This window comes from Balaenoptera ricei, chromosome 16 (genome assembly GCF_028023285.1).
Source record: "Balaenoptera ricei isolate mBalRic1 chromosome 16, mBalRic1.hap2, whole genome shotgun sequence".
NCBI classification, from domain to species: domain Eukaryota; kingdom Metazoa; phylum Chordata; class Mammalia; order Artiodactyla; family Balaenopteridae; genus Balaenoptera; species Balaenoptera ricei.
In genome coordinates this window covers 26,455,745-26,473,927 of record NC_082654.1, presented here as the reverse complement: position 1 = coordinate 26,473,927, position 18,183 = coordinate 26,455,745, and the positions used below count along the sequence as shown (strand labels likewise).

General features: G+C 40.4%; 1 protein-coding gene across 1 annotated transcript; it reads left to right on the top strand.

The window, feature by feature from the left end:
• Positions 1 to 1,646: 1,646 nt before the first annotated feature.
• On the top strand, positions 1,647 to 17,659 carry AS3MT (arsenite methyltransferase). The gene is made up of 11 exons (XM_059900155.1): positions 1,647 to 1,838; positions 2,041 to 2,081; positions 2,345 to 2,472; positions 3,711 to 3,861; positions 4,371 to 4,507; positions 5,543 to 5,612; positions 6,752 to 6,833; positions 8,205 to 8,336; positions 8,666 to 8,808; positions 10,632 to 10,766; positions 17,364 to 17,659. Coding segments are annotated over exons 1-11 (1,128 nt in total). The 5' UTR covers positions 1,647 to 1,837; the 3' UTR covers positions 17,472 to 17,659.
• Positions 17,660 to 18,183: the final 524 nt, after the last annotated feature.

Here is an 18,183-nt window from a genome sequence, read left to right as displayed (position 1 = left end):
AAGTAACCAGTTGGTCATCTAGCTTCTGCTTGAATACTTCTAATGTTTGGAGAATCCTTTACTTAGTGGTGGTGGCCATTTTGGAAAGCTCTACTTGAAAGATGGTTTTGTGTACTGAACCAAAAATCTGCCTTTCTGGACCATCCTGGAATTGTCAGACCAGTAGCTTCCAAGGTGGGATGTGTGGAGGTATGCACAAGGCCATCCTTTGAGGTAAGGGAAGAAAATATCTGTGTATATTTATTTTTTATCTTAAAAAGAAAATTAGCTTTTTGCTAATATTTAAAATATGGCTTGATACGAGATCTCTGACTTGGCCTACATAGCATACCTATCATTTAGCAGGGATGATATTAAAAACAAAAAATTCTGTGGCTGAAGCACTGACCAATCAGAATGAATGATGGTCACAAGCAGTCTGGTCCAAAATCAGCCCTGCACACTAGATACCTGAGGGAAAACTGGGAATAACTAAATGTAAGTTGATGGTGGTTTGTTTTATTGCAGTTTATCTGTGTGTGGTTAAGTGGATTTAAGGCTTATCAAATGATTCTTGTGAATAACCACAAATTGAAGATAATATAATAAAACAAGCACAAGTGAACAAGTGGAAAATGATAGAGCCTTTTCCTTAACCTCCCACTAATCTGTCCTTTCAAGATAAAGTTACCATTTTAACAATGAGTGAGAAAGTGACAACTTTTCTAAAGGAACTAATTTTATGGAGAGAGTGTTTTGAAAACTAATATTTTGGAGTGTTTTCACCATTAAACAATTGCCAAAAACCAGATATCTATAAAAACTTATTTTTACACACTTAATAGTTAGAGATAGTCTAACCTATAAAAATATTTCAACAAGGATCATTTCCATGGGTTTAATTTGTTAAAAATATAACACCTTCCTCTTAACATTTAACAACAACTAATTGACATCTGGGAAGATTATTATTGTCAGATGAGATTGAAAAATGAGTATAATTTAGTAAATCTTCCATTCAGATATCCTTTCAGTTGGAACCCCATTATCGCCTTACTATCCTAATGAATAGAAATTCTTGTTATAACCACAAAAGGAAATAAGGTATACAAGTGTAGGAGTGTAGAGATTAATTAAATTAAATTTTTTTTTTCTGCAAGATGAAATGACAATACTTAGAAAACAAGTAAATTGACCAAAAAAATACTAGAGGTTAAAAATGAACTTAGCAAAGTTGCTTTCCTAAATACAATTCAGAATAGACTGAGATTGATTGATATGGAATCACTGATATGATTCCATCACTATGACATTCTGGGAAAGGAGGGAGAGCAGATCTATGGTTGTTTAGAAGCTGGGGTGGGGAGATTTAGTATGCAAAGGGGCAGGAAGAAACTTTTTGGGTGAGAGTCTTGATTGCGGTGATGTATATACCTTGTTAGAATTCACAGAACTGTATACTTTATAAAGAAAGGTGAATTCCACTGAATGTAAATTCTGTCTCAATACACCTGACTTTAAAAAGTAGATTGAGAAAAGGTGATTTCATTCCCAAAGGGGGCAAAGATCAGTATATATGTGGGTGTTCATACGAGCGTTATAAAATGAAAATCACAGTGGAACAATAAAGGAAGATCCTTAATAGTAATAGCCTCTTTCCTGGTTGGAAAGACCAAAGACAGCCAAGCTGACATTGGGCCCACTAGGGCCGGAGCGCGAGGTGAGGACTCGTGGTCCGACTGCGCAGGTGGGTTCCTGCCCGGGGGCGGGGCCTCGGGAGCGCGGGGCCTCGGGAGCGCTGGGCCTCGAGAGCCGGCTGCTGGGGACCCAAGTCTTGGAGTCCGGAGGCCGAGGAGACAGTGAGTGTGGTCCCTCGCCTCCCCGCCCGCCCCCAGGGCAGGCCCTCTGCCCCTAACCCTGCTCCCCCCACCTCCCACCATCACCACCCCCTGCGCTCCCGCCTGCCGCCCGCCCCTAGACCACCACTCAGTCCCGGGGCTCCCCTCCCCCATGCGGGCTCAGCGCCCTCGCCTGTAAGCTGCCTTTTCTCCCTCCCGGCAGTGGCCCCCACCCGCGACGACGAGATCCGGAAGGACGTGCAGGTGCCAGCAGTAGGGCCTATGGCTGCGGTGGAGCCTCAGCTGAGTGGGAACTTCAGGCCTTCGGAAGCCCGGCCTGGCCCGCCGGGATCCCTGGGGTGGGGCAGGGCCAAGTCCGGGCTGAGAGCTTTGTAGCGAGCAGAGGCCGGCCAGGCCTGGGGAGGCTGGAGGGGGGTTGGTGGGGCGTATGGGCGCCTTCACCCTGAGGACACCAGCTCCAGCTCTTCTTTCCTCACCCCTCACCCCACCCTTGGCCCCTGGGTCAGAACTACTACGGGCAGGTGCTGAAGAAATCAGCAGACCTCCAGACCAGCGCGTGTGTCACTGCAGCCAGGCCAGTCCCCAAGCACATCCGGGAGGCCCTGCAGAATGTAAATGAGGAAGTATCCTTGAGGTAACGTGTCCTGTGCTGCCTCCATGAAGACCCCAGACATCATCTTTCTCAAAATGTAGTGATGCCAGGTCACTAGGGAATTAACCCGTCTCCTCCAATCCATGGGGCTTGCCCTATCTATTATAAAACTGGTAAAGCACCGCACTGATTGATCATCTTATTGCTCTGTTGAAGAACTTCCAGTGACCCACACACACACCCCCTTTACTCACAGGATACATTCACACTCCTTGGACCTGAAATTCAAGCCTGTCCAGGTTGGCCCTCCCTTCCTAACCAACCTTGGCTCCCTCTGATGCACTATACTACTCTAGCCAGACCTTTCCCTTCCTCCTGCCATCAACACTGCCAAGATGATTTCTGCCCGGCATGTAGTTATCAATCTGGAATGCCTTCCCCCTGCTTGCTTGCTTTCTTTTTTTAATAAATAATTAATTATTTATTTTTGACTGCATTGGGTCTTCATCCCTACGCGAGGGCTTTCTCTAGTTGTGGCCAGCGGGGGCTACTCTTCGTTGTGGTGTGAGGGCTCCTTACTGCAGTGGCTTCTCTTGTTGCGGAGCACGGGCTCTAGGTGTGCGGGCTTCAGTAGTTGTGGCACGCGGGCTCAGTTGCTCTGCGGCATGTGGGATCTTCCCAGACCAGGGCTTGGACCCATGTTCCCTGCATTGGCAGGCGGATTCTTAACCACTGCACCACTAGGGAAGCCCCCCCACCTCCTTTCTACCTTCCAAATCCTACCTATCCAACGCTTCACTGATGTCCTACCTACTTTGTGAAGCCTTCTTTAATCCTTGGGCACCACTTCCCCAAACCACTTACTTCCTGTGCCACTCAGCTTGTAAATAAATCATGGAAAATATTTTGTTTTTGTGTTTTATCTCCCTCGTTAAATACACTTAAGGGACAGAATTCTTGTCTTACCTTTCTTCTTCAATAACTAGCAAGTCCTGGACCTGCGTAAGATGATCAGTTAATGCCTAACAAATATTTTAGTTGGTTTATTTGTCTTAGTACCTGGTACAGTGCCCATCAATTCAATGGTAAACAAAGCAGATAAGAGTCCCAGCCTTCATGGAGCTTCCGGTGTAGTGAGGGAGACTAAACATCTAAAGAGAAATTGAATGATGGAAGGAAGGAAAGGAGGGAGGGAAGGAGGAAGGATTTATAAGATTTAATGGTTCCACATCTTCTCGTCTCTAGAGGGAAAAAATGTGTATATATTTTCTGTTTCCCAGATATTATGGCTGTGGTCTGGTCATCCCTGAGTGTCTGGAAAACTGCTGGATTTTGGACCTGGGGAGTGGAAGTGGCCGAGACTGCTATGCACTTAGTCAGCTGGTTGGTGAGAAGGGACATGTCACCGGAATAGACATGACAGAAGGTCAGGTGAGGCAATTATTTCAAGGACAAGGAGGAAAAAATTCTGAAAAGCATTCTTTTAGAGATAAAGTTGTTTCCTTGTGACTCTTCAAGGATAATTTAAGAAGGGTGCTAAATGCAGTGCTCGCTTGTGCCATTACTGCTTCCTGACCTGGAAACTGAGAACTTTGACAATTAGGGTCTTCTCTGGGAGAACAGAGTCAAAGGTTTGATCTGATTTATGAATATCATGATGACTGAATGGAGTTTGATCTTGTCCTTTCTGCCATCTATCCTGAAAGATTTTCTTATTGAGTGAAGAGTTTATTCAAATAAAACCCATGTATCAAACAGGGGGTTTATGCCCCATTGAGTTGTCCCACTCTGTAGTATATCCTGTATGCCCAGATGAACCTTGTTTACGTACCTAAAACATTCTGGGGGGAGGATATTCCATTAGTAGTAGGAAACTTTAGGAAAAAATTAGTGCATTCAAAAATGTTGATTATCAAATCTATTTTTTTTCCTTCCTTTAGGTAGAAGTGGCTAACAAGTACATTGAATATCACATGGAAAAATATGGCTTCCAGTCACCCAATGTGACTTTTATTCATGGCTACATAGAGAAGTTAGGAGAGGCTGGAATCAAGAATGAGAGTTATGATATTGTTATGTAGGTCTATGTTCTTACTGTTGTGAATATAGCCCATTTCCTATTGAACACATGAATGTCACCACTTTTTGCTGAATGGATTCTTATTTGGGGGGTTAAACTAAACTTAGCATAACTTAATGAAGGGATGGAGCTGGCCTGGGGCGCTTGTAGTCCACCAGCCACAGAACACGCTAGCCTGAGAGAGAACGTATTTTAATTTTTTTTTTTTTCTTGGCTGCGTTGGGTCCTCATTGCTGTGCATGGGCTTTCTATAGTTGTGTCGAGCAGAGGCTACTCTTCATTGTGGTGCTCTGGCTTCTCACTGTGTTGGCTTCTCTTGTTGCAGAGCACAGGCTCTAGGGGCTCGGGCTTCAGTAGTTGTGGCATGTGGGCTCTAGAGCACAGGCTCAGTAGTTGTGGCACACGGGCTTAGTTGCTCCATGGCATGTGGGATCTTCCCAGACCAGGGATCGAACCTGTGTCCCCTGCATTGGCAGGCGGATTCTTAACCACCACACCACCAGGGAAGTCCTGAGAATGTATTTTAAACTTAACCGTGGTTTACAAATGAGCCCAGAAGACCAGCAAGACCAATGAGTCTGCTTATACAATATGTTATCTTCAGTATTATTTTCATGGCAAATTATAGGATTCTGTGTTTCTGTTTTTCCTCTGAGTTGTCAAATCATGCCTTAATAAAACTGCCTTTGAGGAACTTAGCCTATTTACATGTGGCATAAGAAATGCCTTGTGCAGTAGGCATCTGGTCCCAGGTCATTTTTTTGCATGGTCAACATCAGGGCAGAAACAAATAAGCATGCCTCAGAATTTTTTCTGCACACTCAAAGTTGCTAACAATTTATTGAGATTTCAAACACTCTGTCCATCTCCCTTATCTTGGGACAAAGTTGAGTGTGGGGAAGAGAGGAGGGAGGTGGGAAGAATAGTGTAGCTTTGAGAAAATGGTGGGAACCACCTTTAGGGACTAAAAGGATTTGAAGGTGTCTAAGTAGCCTGCAGATGTGCTTGACATTCTGTCTATTCTTTTTTTAGATCCAATTGTGTCATTAACCTTGTACCTGATAAACAGCAAGTGCTGCAGGAGGTATATCGAGTGTTAAAGGTGAGGGGAAGAGGGAGACCAGTGGTCTTTGAACATCAGTGAGAGCACATGGGATATGTCCTGTTCTTGTCCCCTTGAGCTGAGAGCTCAAACTCTCAATTTATCCATTAAATTAGAAAGAGTGGCAAAATGTGGGAGTGACAGGAATACCCTAGATATGAATTTGTTTTCCTCTAGGTTGCAAAAGGTGATAAATCTGAGAGTCACGATTGTGATTGAATATGTTAAAATTTGCTTTCTTGGCTGTTTTTCCTCCTGCTTGCTGCTGTACATGATCCTAGAATAGCATCTGCAGAGCTGCGGGGACCTTTGGACTGACTACTAAGGTTATTTTGAATATACTTTCCTAGCATGGACGGTGTTTCTCAGGGATCCTTATTTTGTATCCATCAGGATTCCAGATCTTTGGGAAGTTGAGGAAGATGGATCTTTTCCATTAACTACTCTCTTAAAGGAAAACTTGCAGGAGCTCCACACCCTCTATATGTATCATGAGATGTATCTCTTCATGACAGAAGATAGAAGATTATGAGATTCTTGGTTTATAGGGCTGTTTTAGAGATCAAATAAGAATATCTATGTAGAAATGATTTAACAATGTCTTAATGAGTAGGCCGTTGTATAGACCAGCTCACTGTTTTCACCAGGGCGTATGTGTAGAAGGTAGAGACATTACTATAGAATTTAGACGTCCATGCTCTTGAAATTAGCTGAATAAAATCTTAAAATTCCTGATCACTCATATGCCTGAGATTTTAAGGACAATGTTTTAAAAAGATAATGTGTTATTATAAAAATAAATAACATTACAAAAGTTATTTAATTTTTAAGGGAGAAGAGTTTATGAATACTGTTTACTTCTGTTAGTTCTGTAACAACCTGGCCTTGCTTTCGCTTCAGATTGGTTAAGCTTGGAAAGTTATTTTATTACCTGTTGAGTGGGGCACTGAAAAAAAAATCTTGGCAGTTGGTTATTGATTATAACTAGGGAGGCAGCTAGTAGTTATTTGTCCAAAAAGGGTCAGCTCAAGAACTTCTGTTGTTTTTTTTAAAACTTGATTTTAGCCCCTCATTCCTTTCTTTGCTATCTGGGACTAATGTAATCTTTAACCTTGTTTGGATTAATTCTGCTGTTTCAGCACGGTGGGGAGCTATATTTCAGTGACGTCTATGCTAGCCTTGAATTGCCAGAAGAAGTCAGGACACACAAAGTTTTAAGGGGTAGGTTTTTGTGTTTTATTTTGTTTTGAGGCAGATACTCGTCCAAGTACAGAGTTCCATCCTGCTAATATCCAGGATGAGGCTTTGTGATGTGGGAACATGGGATTCGCTCAGGAGGCTTAGGTTCTGTTCCTCCTCTGACACTCAAATCTGGTATGACCTTGGACAATTTAATTAATCTCTTTGAGTCGTGTGTTCCGTACTGTAAAATGTAGGTAATAATTCAATCTGCCTTATAGGGCTGTTATGAAGATTAAATGGGATAGTGAATGTGAAAAATTCTTTAAAAGCTCTAGTGTGGAAATGATGGCAACTGCTCCAGAGTTGATGCCTCCTTAATTCCCCGTGTTCTCATCATTATTGTGTTGTCGATTCCTTTACTGTCATTTTCATGGAGTCTCTGGACGTTGAGGAGATAAATGCAAGTGTTTGGTCAGTCTGGTTATGAAATCAAAAGTTCTTAACTTTTAAGATAAATTATGTTAACTTTTTTCTTATTATACAAGAAGAAATGGATATTGTTAAAAAGTTGGAAAATAGGGAATTCCCTGGTGGTCCAGTGGTTAGGACCCCACACTTCCACTGCAGGGGACCCGGGTTCAATCCCTGGTCAGGGAACTAAGATCCCGAAAGCTGTGTGGCGCAGCCAAAAAAAACAAAAAGTTGGAAAATACAGAAAGAAGAAGTTACTACTAAGCACATAACCCAGGAATAACCTCTTTTAATAGCTTAGTATACACACTTTTAGGGGTTTTTTTTCCTGTGGGTGTGTATAATAATATTGGGAGTATGCTGCATACAGAATTTAGTATTCTAATTTTATTTAGCATATTTCCTAAGCCTAAAACTTTTAAAAAATTTTTCAATGTTTGTATTATACAACTCTATTGTACAGCTGTACCATAATTTATTTGACCATTTCTCTATTGGTGATGATTTAGATTATTTTTAATTTGTTGATGTAATAAATTTAAAAACTGTAAAATGCCTTATGAACATTAATAGTAATTACTGTTCTAGTAGCAGATCATTATGAGATTAATCTGGAACTAAGAGGCAGTTTTGGAATTTTTCTAGTATGTTTTTTTACATTACAGTGCTTTTCAGAATGTGACCTAATACGTACATGAATATTATGATTGATAGAACCAATGCATTAGTGACTGTCCTGAAGAATGGTTCCCAGAGACCATTAGCTAGCATATCTGGTTTCAACCATGACTTTCTATACCTTGGGGGACACTCAGGTCCTTCTTCTATTTTTCTAGAACCTATGCTTTAAGTAATACCATAGCCTAATCAATTATACAGAAGAATAATTCCCTTAATACCTAGTTGTATTGGTTGATCTGTGATTTTTCGTTTTTTTAGGTGAGTGCCTGGGTGGTGCTTTGTACTGGAAGGACCTTGCTATCCTTGCCCAAAAAATTGGGTTCTGCCCTCCACGTTTGGTCACTGCCAATTTCATTACAGTTCAAAACAAGGAACTAGAAAACATGATCGGTAAGAAACAGCAGTAGGGACTGTTATAACTGCACCCTGAATGGTTCAAATTTGGTGATTATCAAGTGTCTCCTGAGTGAGTCTCATTGAAGGAGACTTTGTATCATCTGGAAATCTCCATCTTGTCTCCTGTTTAATGGCAACCTCCCAAAGTTTGGCATTTAATAAAGCACTTTGAAGTTATTCAGTAAATAGAGTGATGTGCCCATAAAGATAATTGATGGCATGCAAAGAAGAAATCGTCTTTATAATATTAAGTCCTCATCTGCTGAGCAAACCAATAGCCGTTGGAGTGCTGGAGATGAACCAAGAGTATATTCTGTTTTTAGGTGACTGCCGTTTTGTTTCTGCAACATTTCGCCTTTTCAAACTCCCTAAGACAGGACCAACCAAAAGATGCCAAGTTATTTACAATGGAGGAATCACAGGACACGAAAAAGAACTAATATTTGATGCAAATTTCACATTTAAGGTAAATAAAGATTTCCGTGACTTCCAGCATTCTTCCTATTCTTTCCTTTGCTCCAGGAACCTTTTCTTAACCTTGCATTGCTTCTCACTTTTCTGGTCTTGGTGTATGTGTGTTTGTCTATATATATATACACACACATATACATATACGTATATACATATTTGCTGAACTATTGAAAAGTAAGTTGCAGATATCATGACATTTTACCTTTAAATAGTTCAGCATGCATCTCCTAAGAATAAAATATTCTCCTACATAACCAAATACCATTACGACATCTAAAAAACTTTTCTATGAGAAACGTCATTCAGACATCAGATTAATGGAATTATAGAGAAAGAGGATGGAAAAATAGGAGAGGACTGCATAACAGTATTTCAGTTGTTTAATTGTATTGTGGGATTAAGGATTGTTAGTGTTTAATGATGACATTGACATTTCTACTACTCTTTTTAGAGTAGGTTTTGTTTTCTCAAAACAGAGACGTACAGGCTTTGGAATTAGATACCTGGTTTCATATTCTGGCTCTGTTATTTATTTATTACTCAGGTAAACTTGAATGTGCCACCAAAATTGTTTGAGATACAATTTGCTCCACTGTAAAAGTAGGGATAATAATACCTACATGGCAGAATTTCTATAAAGATTATCAATAATATAGCAAAACATTGGTACTGGGAACTCAGTAAATAGAAGATACCGTCATGATTTGCTCCAAAGGTGGAAGAACTTTACTGTTTCCTCCACCTGATTTTTTTGTCTAGATAGCATTTTCAAATTTCTAAAATACTCCCTGGTGTAGCAGAGCCATTAATGCTTTTTCACTGATACACTGCCACTTGCCTGCTTCAATAGATTCACAGGATCAGAGTGGGAAGGGCCTTTGAAATCATTACTCTGGTCTACTGGCTTTCAAAACAACATTTCTAATAGCAGAATTATTTTTTATTGAGATATAATTGACATATAACATTATATTAGTTTCAGGTGTACAACATAATGATTTAATACTTGTATGTATTGCAAAACGATCACCACAGTAAGTCTAGTTAATGTCCATTACCATACATATTTACAAATTGTTTTTTCTTGTGATGAGAACTTTTAAGATTTACTTTCTCAGCAACTTTCAAATATATAATACATTATTATTAACTAAAGTCACTATGCTGTATATTATATCCTCATGAGTTATTTTATAACTGAGAGTTTGTATCTTTTGATCCACTTTAGCCATTTTGCCCACTCTCTAACCCCCCCAGAATTATTTTTTTCAGCAAAATTTTATTTAAAAGACCAATACTTACTATGTGTCAGTCATTACTTTATATAACCCCGGTATCTGAAGGGATACAAGCAGAGTTTATCTGACAGGAGGAGGGATTGGACAGCTCAGAATCTCCTGTGTTTGCTCCTGGTTCCCAAGGCGTAGACCCTTTACACACCTCCCAGGCACCCTGGGACTCAAGGAAATACACTTTAAAAGCCACTAGTCCAAAGCCCTCATTTTAGCAATGAATAAGGTGAAACTCAGAGAGCAGTGGTTTTCTACGTTTGCCTCTGAGCAGAGACTAGACACTGGAGCCACGAGTGCCCTTTTTTTTGCACTGCCACCAAAGGAAAACTGATAACGACACTGGTCAATTCCATGTGGAAATAAGCATGAAGCTAGCAGCGAGGTCTGAACATGAGAAAATACTTATGTCAAAAGGTGTAGTCTCTTTATCTTGAGATATTGCTCGTTAGTAGAACTTCAGGGTGTTTTTCTTCTATTGAGACAAAAGTGGCTTCTCTAAGAATGTGTTTTTCATGCTACCCTTCAGAAAGATGAAACTGTTGAAGTGGACGAAGAAACAGCAGCTATCCTGAAGAATTCACGATTTGCCCAAGATTTTCTGATCAGGCCAAATGGAGAGAAGTTGCCAACATGTGGAGGCTATACTGCTTTTGAAGCAAAGGTTTGCTCGGCTTTCAATTCCCTAACCTCAAACAGAGAACCATTTAAAAAATCGTTATGGTCACCACAGACTGCTAAAGCAAGAAACAAAGCATTGTTCTTTTAGTTGGCCACCATAACTTATTTCTAGCATTTTTGTACCTGTAAAATGATTTACCTTCATAACTTCATTTTCCTGGGCTTCCCTGGTGGCACAATGGTTAAGAATCCGCCTGCCAATGCAGGGGACACGGGTTCGAGCCCTGGTTCGGGGAGATCCCACATGCCGTGGAGCAGCTAAGCCTGTGTGCCACAACTACTGAGCCTGTGCTCTAGAGCCCGCAAGCCACAACTACTGAAGCCCGCGCGTCTAGAGCCCGTGCTCCGCAGCAAAAGAAGCCACCGCAGTGAAAAGCCTGCGCACCACAACGAAGAGTAGCCCCCGCTCACCTTTTTTTCTTTTAGAAAAAAAAGCTTAAAAAAAAAAAGAGAAAGAAACCATAAAGGAAATGACTACATAAAAATTGAAAACATCTATTCAGGAAAAAAAGCAAATAAAAAGATAAATGAGAGAAAATATTTGCAAAATATAATAGACAATCTCTTATAGAGCAATTAAAAAATGAATATCACTCTAATAGAAAATGGTTAAAGGAATTATTATAGGAAGTTCACAATGCTCTATGTGAACATTATAAATTTACTTATGTTTTCTTTTAGTACTTTTTAAAAATGAGATAAAATTTATGTAACATAAAATTCATTATTTTAACCATTTTAATGTGTACAATTTAGCAGCTTTAATATATTTATAAGGTTGTGCAACTATTACCACTGTCTAGTGCCAGAAAACTTTCATCACCTGCAAAAGAAATCCCATGCCCATTAAGCCCTCATTCCCCAATCTCCCCCTCTCGCACCCCTGGCAATAACTAATCTGCTTTCTGTCTCTGGATTTGCTTATTCTGGACATTTCATGTAAGTGGAATCATACACTACGTGGCCTTTTTTGTCTGGCTTCTTTTACTTAATATAATGTTTTTAAGGTTTATCCATATAGCAGTATTTCATTCCTTTTTATGGCTGAACAATAGTCCCTTGTATTAGGGACTAAAAATGAGGATAGACCTCATTTTTTTTTTTTATCCATTCATCAGTTGATAGACATTAGGTTGTTTCCACTTTTTGGCTATTGTGAGTCGTGTTGCTGTGAACATGCATGTGTATGTGCTTCATGTACTTGTTGAGTAGTTGTTTCAATTCTTTTGGGTCTATATCTAGGAGTGGAATTGTTGGGTCATATGGTAATTCTCCATTTAACTGTTTGGAAAGCCACCAAACTGTGTTCTACAGAGGCTGCACCATTTTACATTCCTACCAGCAGTGCACAAGGGTTCCAGTTTCTCTGCGTCCTTGCCAACACTTGTTGTTTTCTGTTCTGTTTTGATCGTAGCCATCTTAGTGTGAAGTGGTACCTCACTTGGTTTTGATTTGCATTTCCCTAATGACTAATGATGTTAAGCATCTTCTCATGTGCTTGTTGACTGTATAATTTCTTGACCAGGTGTTTATTTTCTCTGGAGAAATGTCTTGTCCTTTGCCTGTTTTTAAATTGGGTAGTTTGTCTTTTTGTTGCAGAGTTGTAAGAGTTCTTTATATATTCTGGATACTGGACCCTTATCACGTACATGATTTGCAAAAACGTCTCCCATTCTGTGTGTTATCTTTTTATTCTCTTGATAGTGTCTTTTGATACATAAAAGGTTTTAATTTTGATGAAGTCCAGTTAGTTTTTCTTTGCTTGTGCTTTGGGTATCATCGCTAAGAATCTATTACTTAATCCAAGGTCATGAAGATTCTTCTAGGACTTCCATGGTTTGCTTTTCACATTTAAATTTTTACTTCATCTGGAATTTATTTTTTTTAAATGCTAAATTCCTCTTTTCCTTTCCTTTTTTTAAAATTAATTAATTAATTTACTTTTCTTTTTATTTTTGGCTGCCTCAGGTCTTAGTTGCGGCACGCAGGATATTCCTTGCAGCACCTGGGCTCTTCGTTATGGCGTGCTGGCTCCTCTCTAGTTGTGGCATTTGGGTTTTTTCTCTCTAGTTGTGACGTGTGGGTTTTCTCTCTCTTGTTGTGGCGCACAGGCTCCAGAGCACGTGGGCTCTGTAGTTTGCAGCACGCAGGCTCTCTAGTTGAGGTACACGGGCTTAGTTGCCCCACGGCATGTGGGATCTTAGTTCCCTGACCAGAGATCGAACCTGCATCCCCTGCATTGGAAGGTGGATTCTTTTTTTTTTTTTTTTTTTTTAATTTTTTTCTGCCTTTATTTATATTTTTAAATTTATTTATTTATGGCTGTGTTGGGTCTTCATTTCTGTGCGAGGGCTTTCTCTAGTTGTGGCAAGTGGGGGCCACTCTTCATCGCGGTGCGCGGGCCTTTCACTGTCGTGGCCTCTCTTGTTGCGGAGCACAGGCTCCAGATGCGCAGGCTCAGTAGTTGTGGCTCACGGCCTAGTTGCTCCGCGGCATGTGGGATCCTCCCAGACCAGGGCTCGAACCCGTGTCTCCTGCATTAGCAGGCAGACTCTCAACCACTGCGCCACCAGGGAAGCCCTGGAAGGTGGATTCTTTACCACTGGAACACCAGGGAAGTCCTTGGAATTTATTTTAACATAAATATTCAGGTAGAGTGTGGCTATTTTTCTGAATATTAACTAGTCAAATTTTCCTATTTATTAATTCATTTCTCTGCTGTTTTGGAATGCTAATTTCTATCATATCTAATTTCTTAAATGTATATTTGAGCCAGTATTCCAGCATATTCGAAAATGAATATTTTCTAAAATGTCTTAGATTCATATTTAGAATTATTCTAGTAACTGAAATACTGGTGTAGCATTTTTTAAAGCATTTTATCACAGTTTGTCTCAGGTCATCTCTCACAACTTCCCTGTGAGGAAGGCAGATAGGTAGTTATAACAGATATTAGCATCTCTCTTCTTATTATTTATTTTTACCTTTTCCCCATTCATGCTATCATAATTATTTTATTAATCTATTCATTATTTTATAGTATTTTATTATTTAGAACAGGCTTAGTGATGGATTTCAAGTCTCTTTTGTCTGATAGAACTTCCTTTTTTTAAAAATTTTTTAAAAAATTTATTTTATTTATTTATTTTTGGCTCTGTTGGGTCTTCGTTGCTGCACCTGTGCTTTCTCTAGTTGCGGCGAGTGGGGGCTACTCTTCATTGCGGTGCACAGGCTTCTCATTGTGGTGGCTTCTCTTGTTGCGGAGTATGGGCTCTAGGCACGCGGGCTTCAGTAGTTGTGGCTCGCGGGCTCTAGAGCGCAGGCTCAGTAGTTGTGGCACACGGGCGTAGTTGCTTCGTGTGTGGGATCTTCCTGGACCAGGGCTTGAATCCATGTTCCCTGCATTGGCAAGTGGATTCTTAACCACTGCACCACCAGGGAAGCTCCTCTGATAGAACTTCTAACATTCACCAAAGTCATTACAGTGATGCACCTCAAGGCACTGGATGTTGGAAGCCCAGGGAAATAAGCTACTGATCTTGCTGGGGCAGGGTGGTGGCACAGCTTGGGGTTTAAGTACACAGGTCTTGGAGTCAGACAGACTAGGTTCAAATCTTGGCTCTGCCACTTATGTGTGATCTCGGATACCTTAACTAACCTCCCTAAACCCTCAGTTTCCTCATGTGTAATGGGGAGGTAATAATCCCTTTTTTCCTCAGGTTGTGAGAATCAAATGGAATGATACATGTAAATGTTGGCCAATGCCTGGCAAATAATACATACTCAAGAAATAGAGGTGGTTATGGTTATGAACTTGTATTTGTTAATATTCTTGGTCCCTTGGAACCGTGTTCTATGTATTTGAGTTCTGACCATCTTTGCAGGATTCTTTTGTCATTCTCTCATAAACCCTTTCTCATGAGCTCAGAATTTCTGTAATCTTTTCTGCATGAATTTTACTTTCTGTTGTTTATATTTCATAGAAATTTTGGATATGTGGGGCACACATTGATACACAAGTAGCTCTTGTGCCTTTTCCTCCCCCACCCCTTTTGTTACCTCACAAACAGTCTTGTTTTTTTGTTTTTTGTTTTGGCCACACTGGGCAGCTTGTGGGATCTTAAGTTCCCCAACCAGGGACTGAAGCCGGGGCCCTGGCAGTGAAAGTGCCGAGTCCTAAACCAGTGAACCTCCAGGGAATTCCCAAGTAGTCTTTAAGAGTAAAGCTTATTGGGAGTTCCCGGGTGGCCTAGTGGTTAGGATTCTGGGCTTTCACTGCCGTGGCGCAGGTTCGTTCAATCCCTGGTTGGGGAACTGAGATCCTGCAAGCCAGATCACTCTCCAAAATGGTAAATTTGTACTTGAGGAAGTTCAGTTGGAGACAAGAATCCTGGGGCCAAAAAAACCTGGTATGTTCTTGTTTGGCCACTATTACCAGCATGAATCAAGTTCAAGCTAAGTGTAGAAACCGCCTCTAGAGGTAAAGAGCGATTTTCTTTCTTTGCTTTATTCGGTTCTTGAGCACTCTGCTATTGTCAACTCTTCTGTGTTTCTAAGGAGGTAACTTTTGGGGGGAAAGTAGAAAAAACTTGAGTTCTTACTTTTCAGTCCATTACATTTCATGAATGTGTTATTGATCTTTTGAAATTCTTGGTATTTCACTGATAACAAAATCTTGCTGGTCAGAATCAATGTTTATCTTGAAATATTTTCATCATTCTAATTCTCCTGTACCTGGTTTCCTGAATCCTGGCTCTAAAAGCTGTCAGAAAATTAGTTACATGTAAAGGGAGTCTTTTCCCCAGCCATAACACTTCCACTGCACTCCGGCTGGGAAACTGTAGTTAAATGAGTTTGCTTCTGCAGGAGATGCTTTTCTACTAGCATAGCTCTCCTAGCTAGCAGCACCTCATGTGCAGGAGGGTTCCTGACCTCAGGCCGGAATGCAACATTCTACATGTTTGAACTGGTTTATCATAACAATCTCCCATCTGTCCTAGCTTATTTCTTTCAGCCTATGGTTGTGCCATTGTCTTGCCATCAGCTCCACGTTTCTGAAATGGGAATAATTGACACTGAAGGAAGATTTAAAGAATGAAACAACTGTGTGTCCTAGAAATATAACCTTGTGCTCTCGGGGGAGGACAGTCTTATCTTTTTTATGGAGGACCTTAATGATAGATTCCTGAGTACCGTAAGCAGGCGGCATGTAGAGAATTGCTTGTATTTCTGTTTTCCTATCAGTTACTGCAATAGAGGAATGAAAGTACTGCTTGTTACTGAGGGTTGACTCGATAATGACTGTTTTTGAGAGCCCTTCTTTTCTTTTTTCTTCTTCTCCTCCTCCTCCTCCTTTTTTAATCCTGAGAAGCAAAATGTATTTTGCTATTTAAAAGAATTATGTTATTAAAACACTGCAGCATCTGAAATGATGCAAATAGGAGGTGTGCTATGTACTGTCTTGCTCCAGTTAACAGTCGTGGTAGTAATCACATGACAACAGTAGTAATAGTATAGAGGACCTAGCCTTTATCGAACAGTTAATATGTTGAAGGCACCACGTCATTTACTCTTCACAATACCCCTTATCTTCATTTTACAGATGAAGAAACAGGCTCAGAGAGATTAATTTGCTAATCCAAGGTCACACAGCTAGAAAGCAGTGAATCTGAACCCACGTCTGATTCTAGAGCTGACATTCTTAAGCAATATGCTGCACTACCTCTCCGTATCTATACTGTTCATAGAAGCACAAGATGTTGGTGCTGGAAAGGACTGCTTGTCAAGGTGTCCCACCTTTTATTTCTTTCAAGTCTTGAGAGCTTTTTGGGCTGAAAGCATGCATTTGGAAGTGATATTGATATCACTTGTACACCCTTCTATTTGCAGTGACCACCAATAAATAATAAGAGTGTAAATGCATGTTTAATGAATTCACTTTCATTATTTAAGGTGGCTTGTTCATACTCTTGACTTCCAACCTTTTTGCCTAGTTTTTCTCTGACCCCGTTGGCACTGCTCGTGGAGGTATCTCATTTGAAGATGAAAGGAGGAAAAATAAAGACTGCCGTCTTATCTTTTGAAAATTCCACTTACTCTGCCCTGAAATCTTGCTGGTTGTGGTTGGCAATCTCAACATCTGAACATCAGCAACTGCTAATGAGGGTCCTGGTATCTGGGACTTACCTCCTTCTCTTGCACACATTTCTAGAGATTAGAGTAAGGGAAGGGAAGAAGTTTCAGCATTTCAGTAGCTCAGTTCCAAAAAGGTAAAAGGCACAAACAAATGGGAATCCCACAAAACGAAACAAAGCAGAATCAACTCTCTTGGCCCCAAAGGGAACACCTTTCCAAAGCTGTAAATGAAGTTTACCTTGAAAGTAGTGATAACTTGATTAGAAACTTCAGGAAAAGACAGCTACCTTTATAAGTTAGTGACTGATGCTACTCCCAGGACCTCACAGAATTGTAAAATTTTATCCTCCTAGGTAAATCAACCTAAGTCCAACTGAAATGTTAGTGTTTGGGTCTGTTGAAACACCTTTAACGTGTCCTTTCATTTTGGTTTGTCTTTTGACAGGATATAATCACAGATCCATTCAAGCTTGCAGAAGGGTCTGACAATGCGAAGTCCAGAAGTCCCCCTGAAGCTGCCAGCGGCTGCCGAGGCACAGAGAAGTGCTGCTAAAACAACAGCTGACCAGGAGACAGTGGGCAGGAGGTGAAAGAATGAGTTACACATGTCTTAACCTGCTCTTCCCCACAGCCCATATCACAAGAAAGAATAAAAGGCAAAACTCCACCGTATTTTAGATAAAAATTAATGAATTATTTTTACAAAGTATTAATTAAAGGTTCACAGCAAGATCATCTAAAGACTAGTTAAGCAGTTTTTCTCTTAACCGAGTCTGGTGCCACCTAGTGTCCAGAAATGGAACTGAGAAGCAGTGTGAAAGCTTGGCTGATGGGCAAGAAAGGCTTCAGAAATAACAGTTGGCCAAGGGCCTCAGGGAAAACATCTTCCTTCTGACCTGCATAGCACCTTTTGGACTTTTCACCATGTTTGCTCATTAAACAGAGCTCCTACTGAACTCATGCTAATCATGCCAAAAGATTGCCAAATCAAATTTGGTAGGAGTGCCCTTGAGGTAATTGGTCTTTTAAATCAAACAGTTTTTTTTTTCTTCTTTTTAATGTGCAGTTGAATGAAGAAAACAAACAGGTAATCATTTTTTGACCTCAGTTTACCCTAATGTGTGACAAAATAATGACCATCTGCAGTAAATCTTAACCGGATCAGGAAAAGAGTTTGATAATTTTTAAAAGACAAGCTAGGAGATGTAAAAATGGTGGGTTTTCTTTTCCTTGATAAGGTGCCCTGGTTAAACTTTTAGGAAAGT

Coding starts and splice junctions, on each gene's coding strand:
- AS3MT (XM_059900155.1), top strand. Junction 2,082..2,344: donor AGATCCGGAAGGACGTGCAG/GTGCCAGCAGTA, acceptor CCCCTGGGTCAG/AACTACTACGGGCAGGTGCT. Junction 3,862..4,370: donor TAGACATGACAGAAGGTCAG/GTGAGGCAATTA, acceptor TCCTTCCTTTAG/GTAGAAGTGGCTAACAAGTA.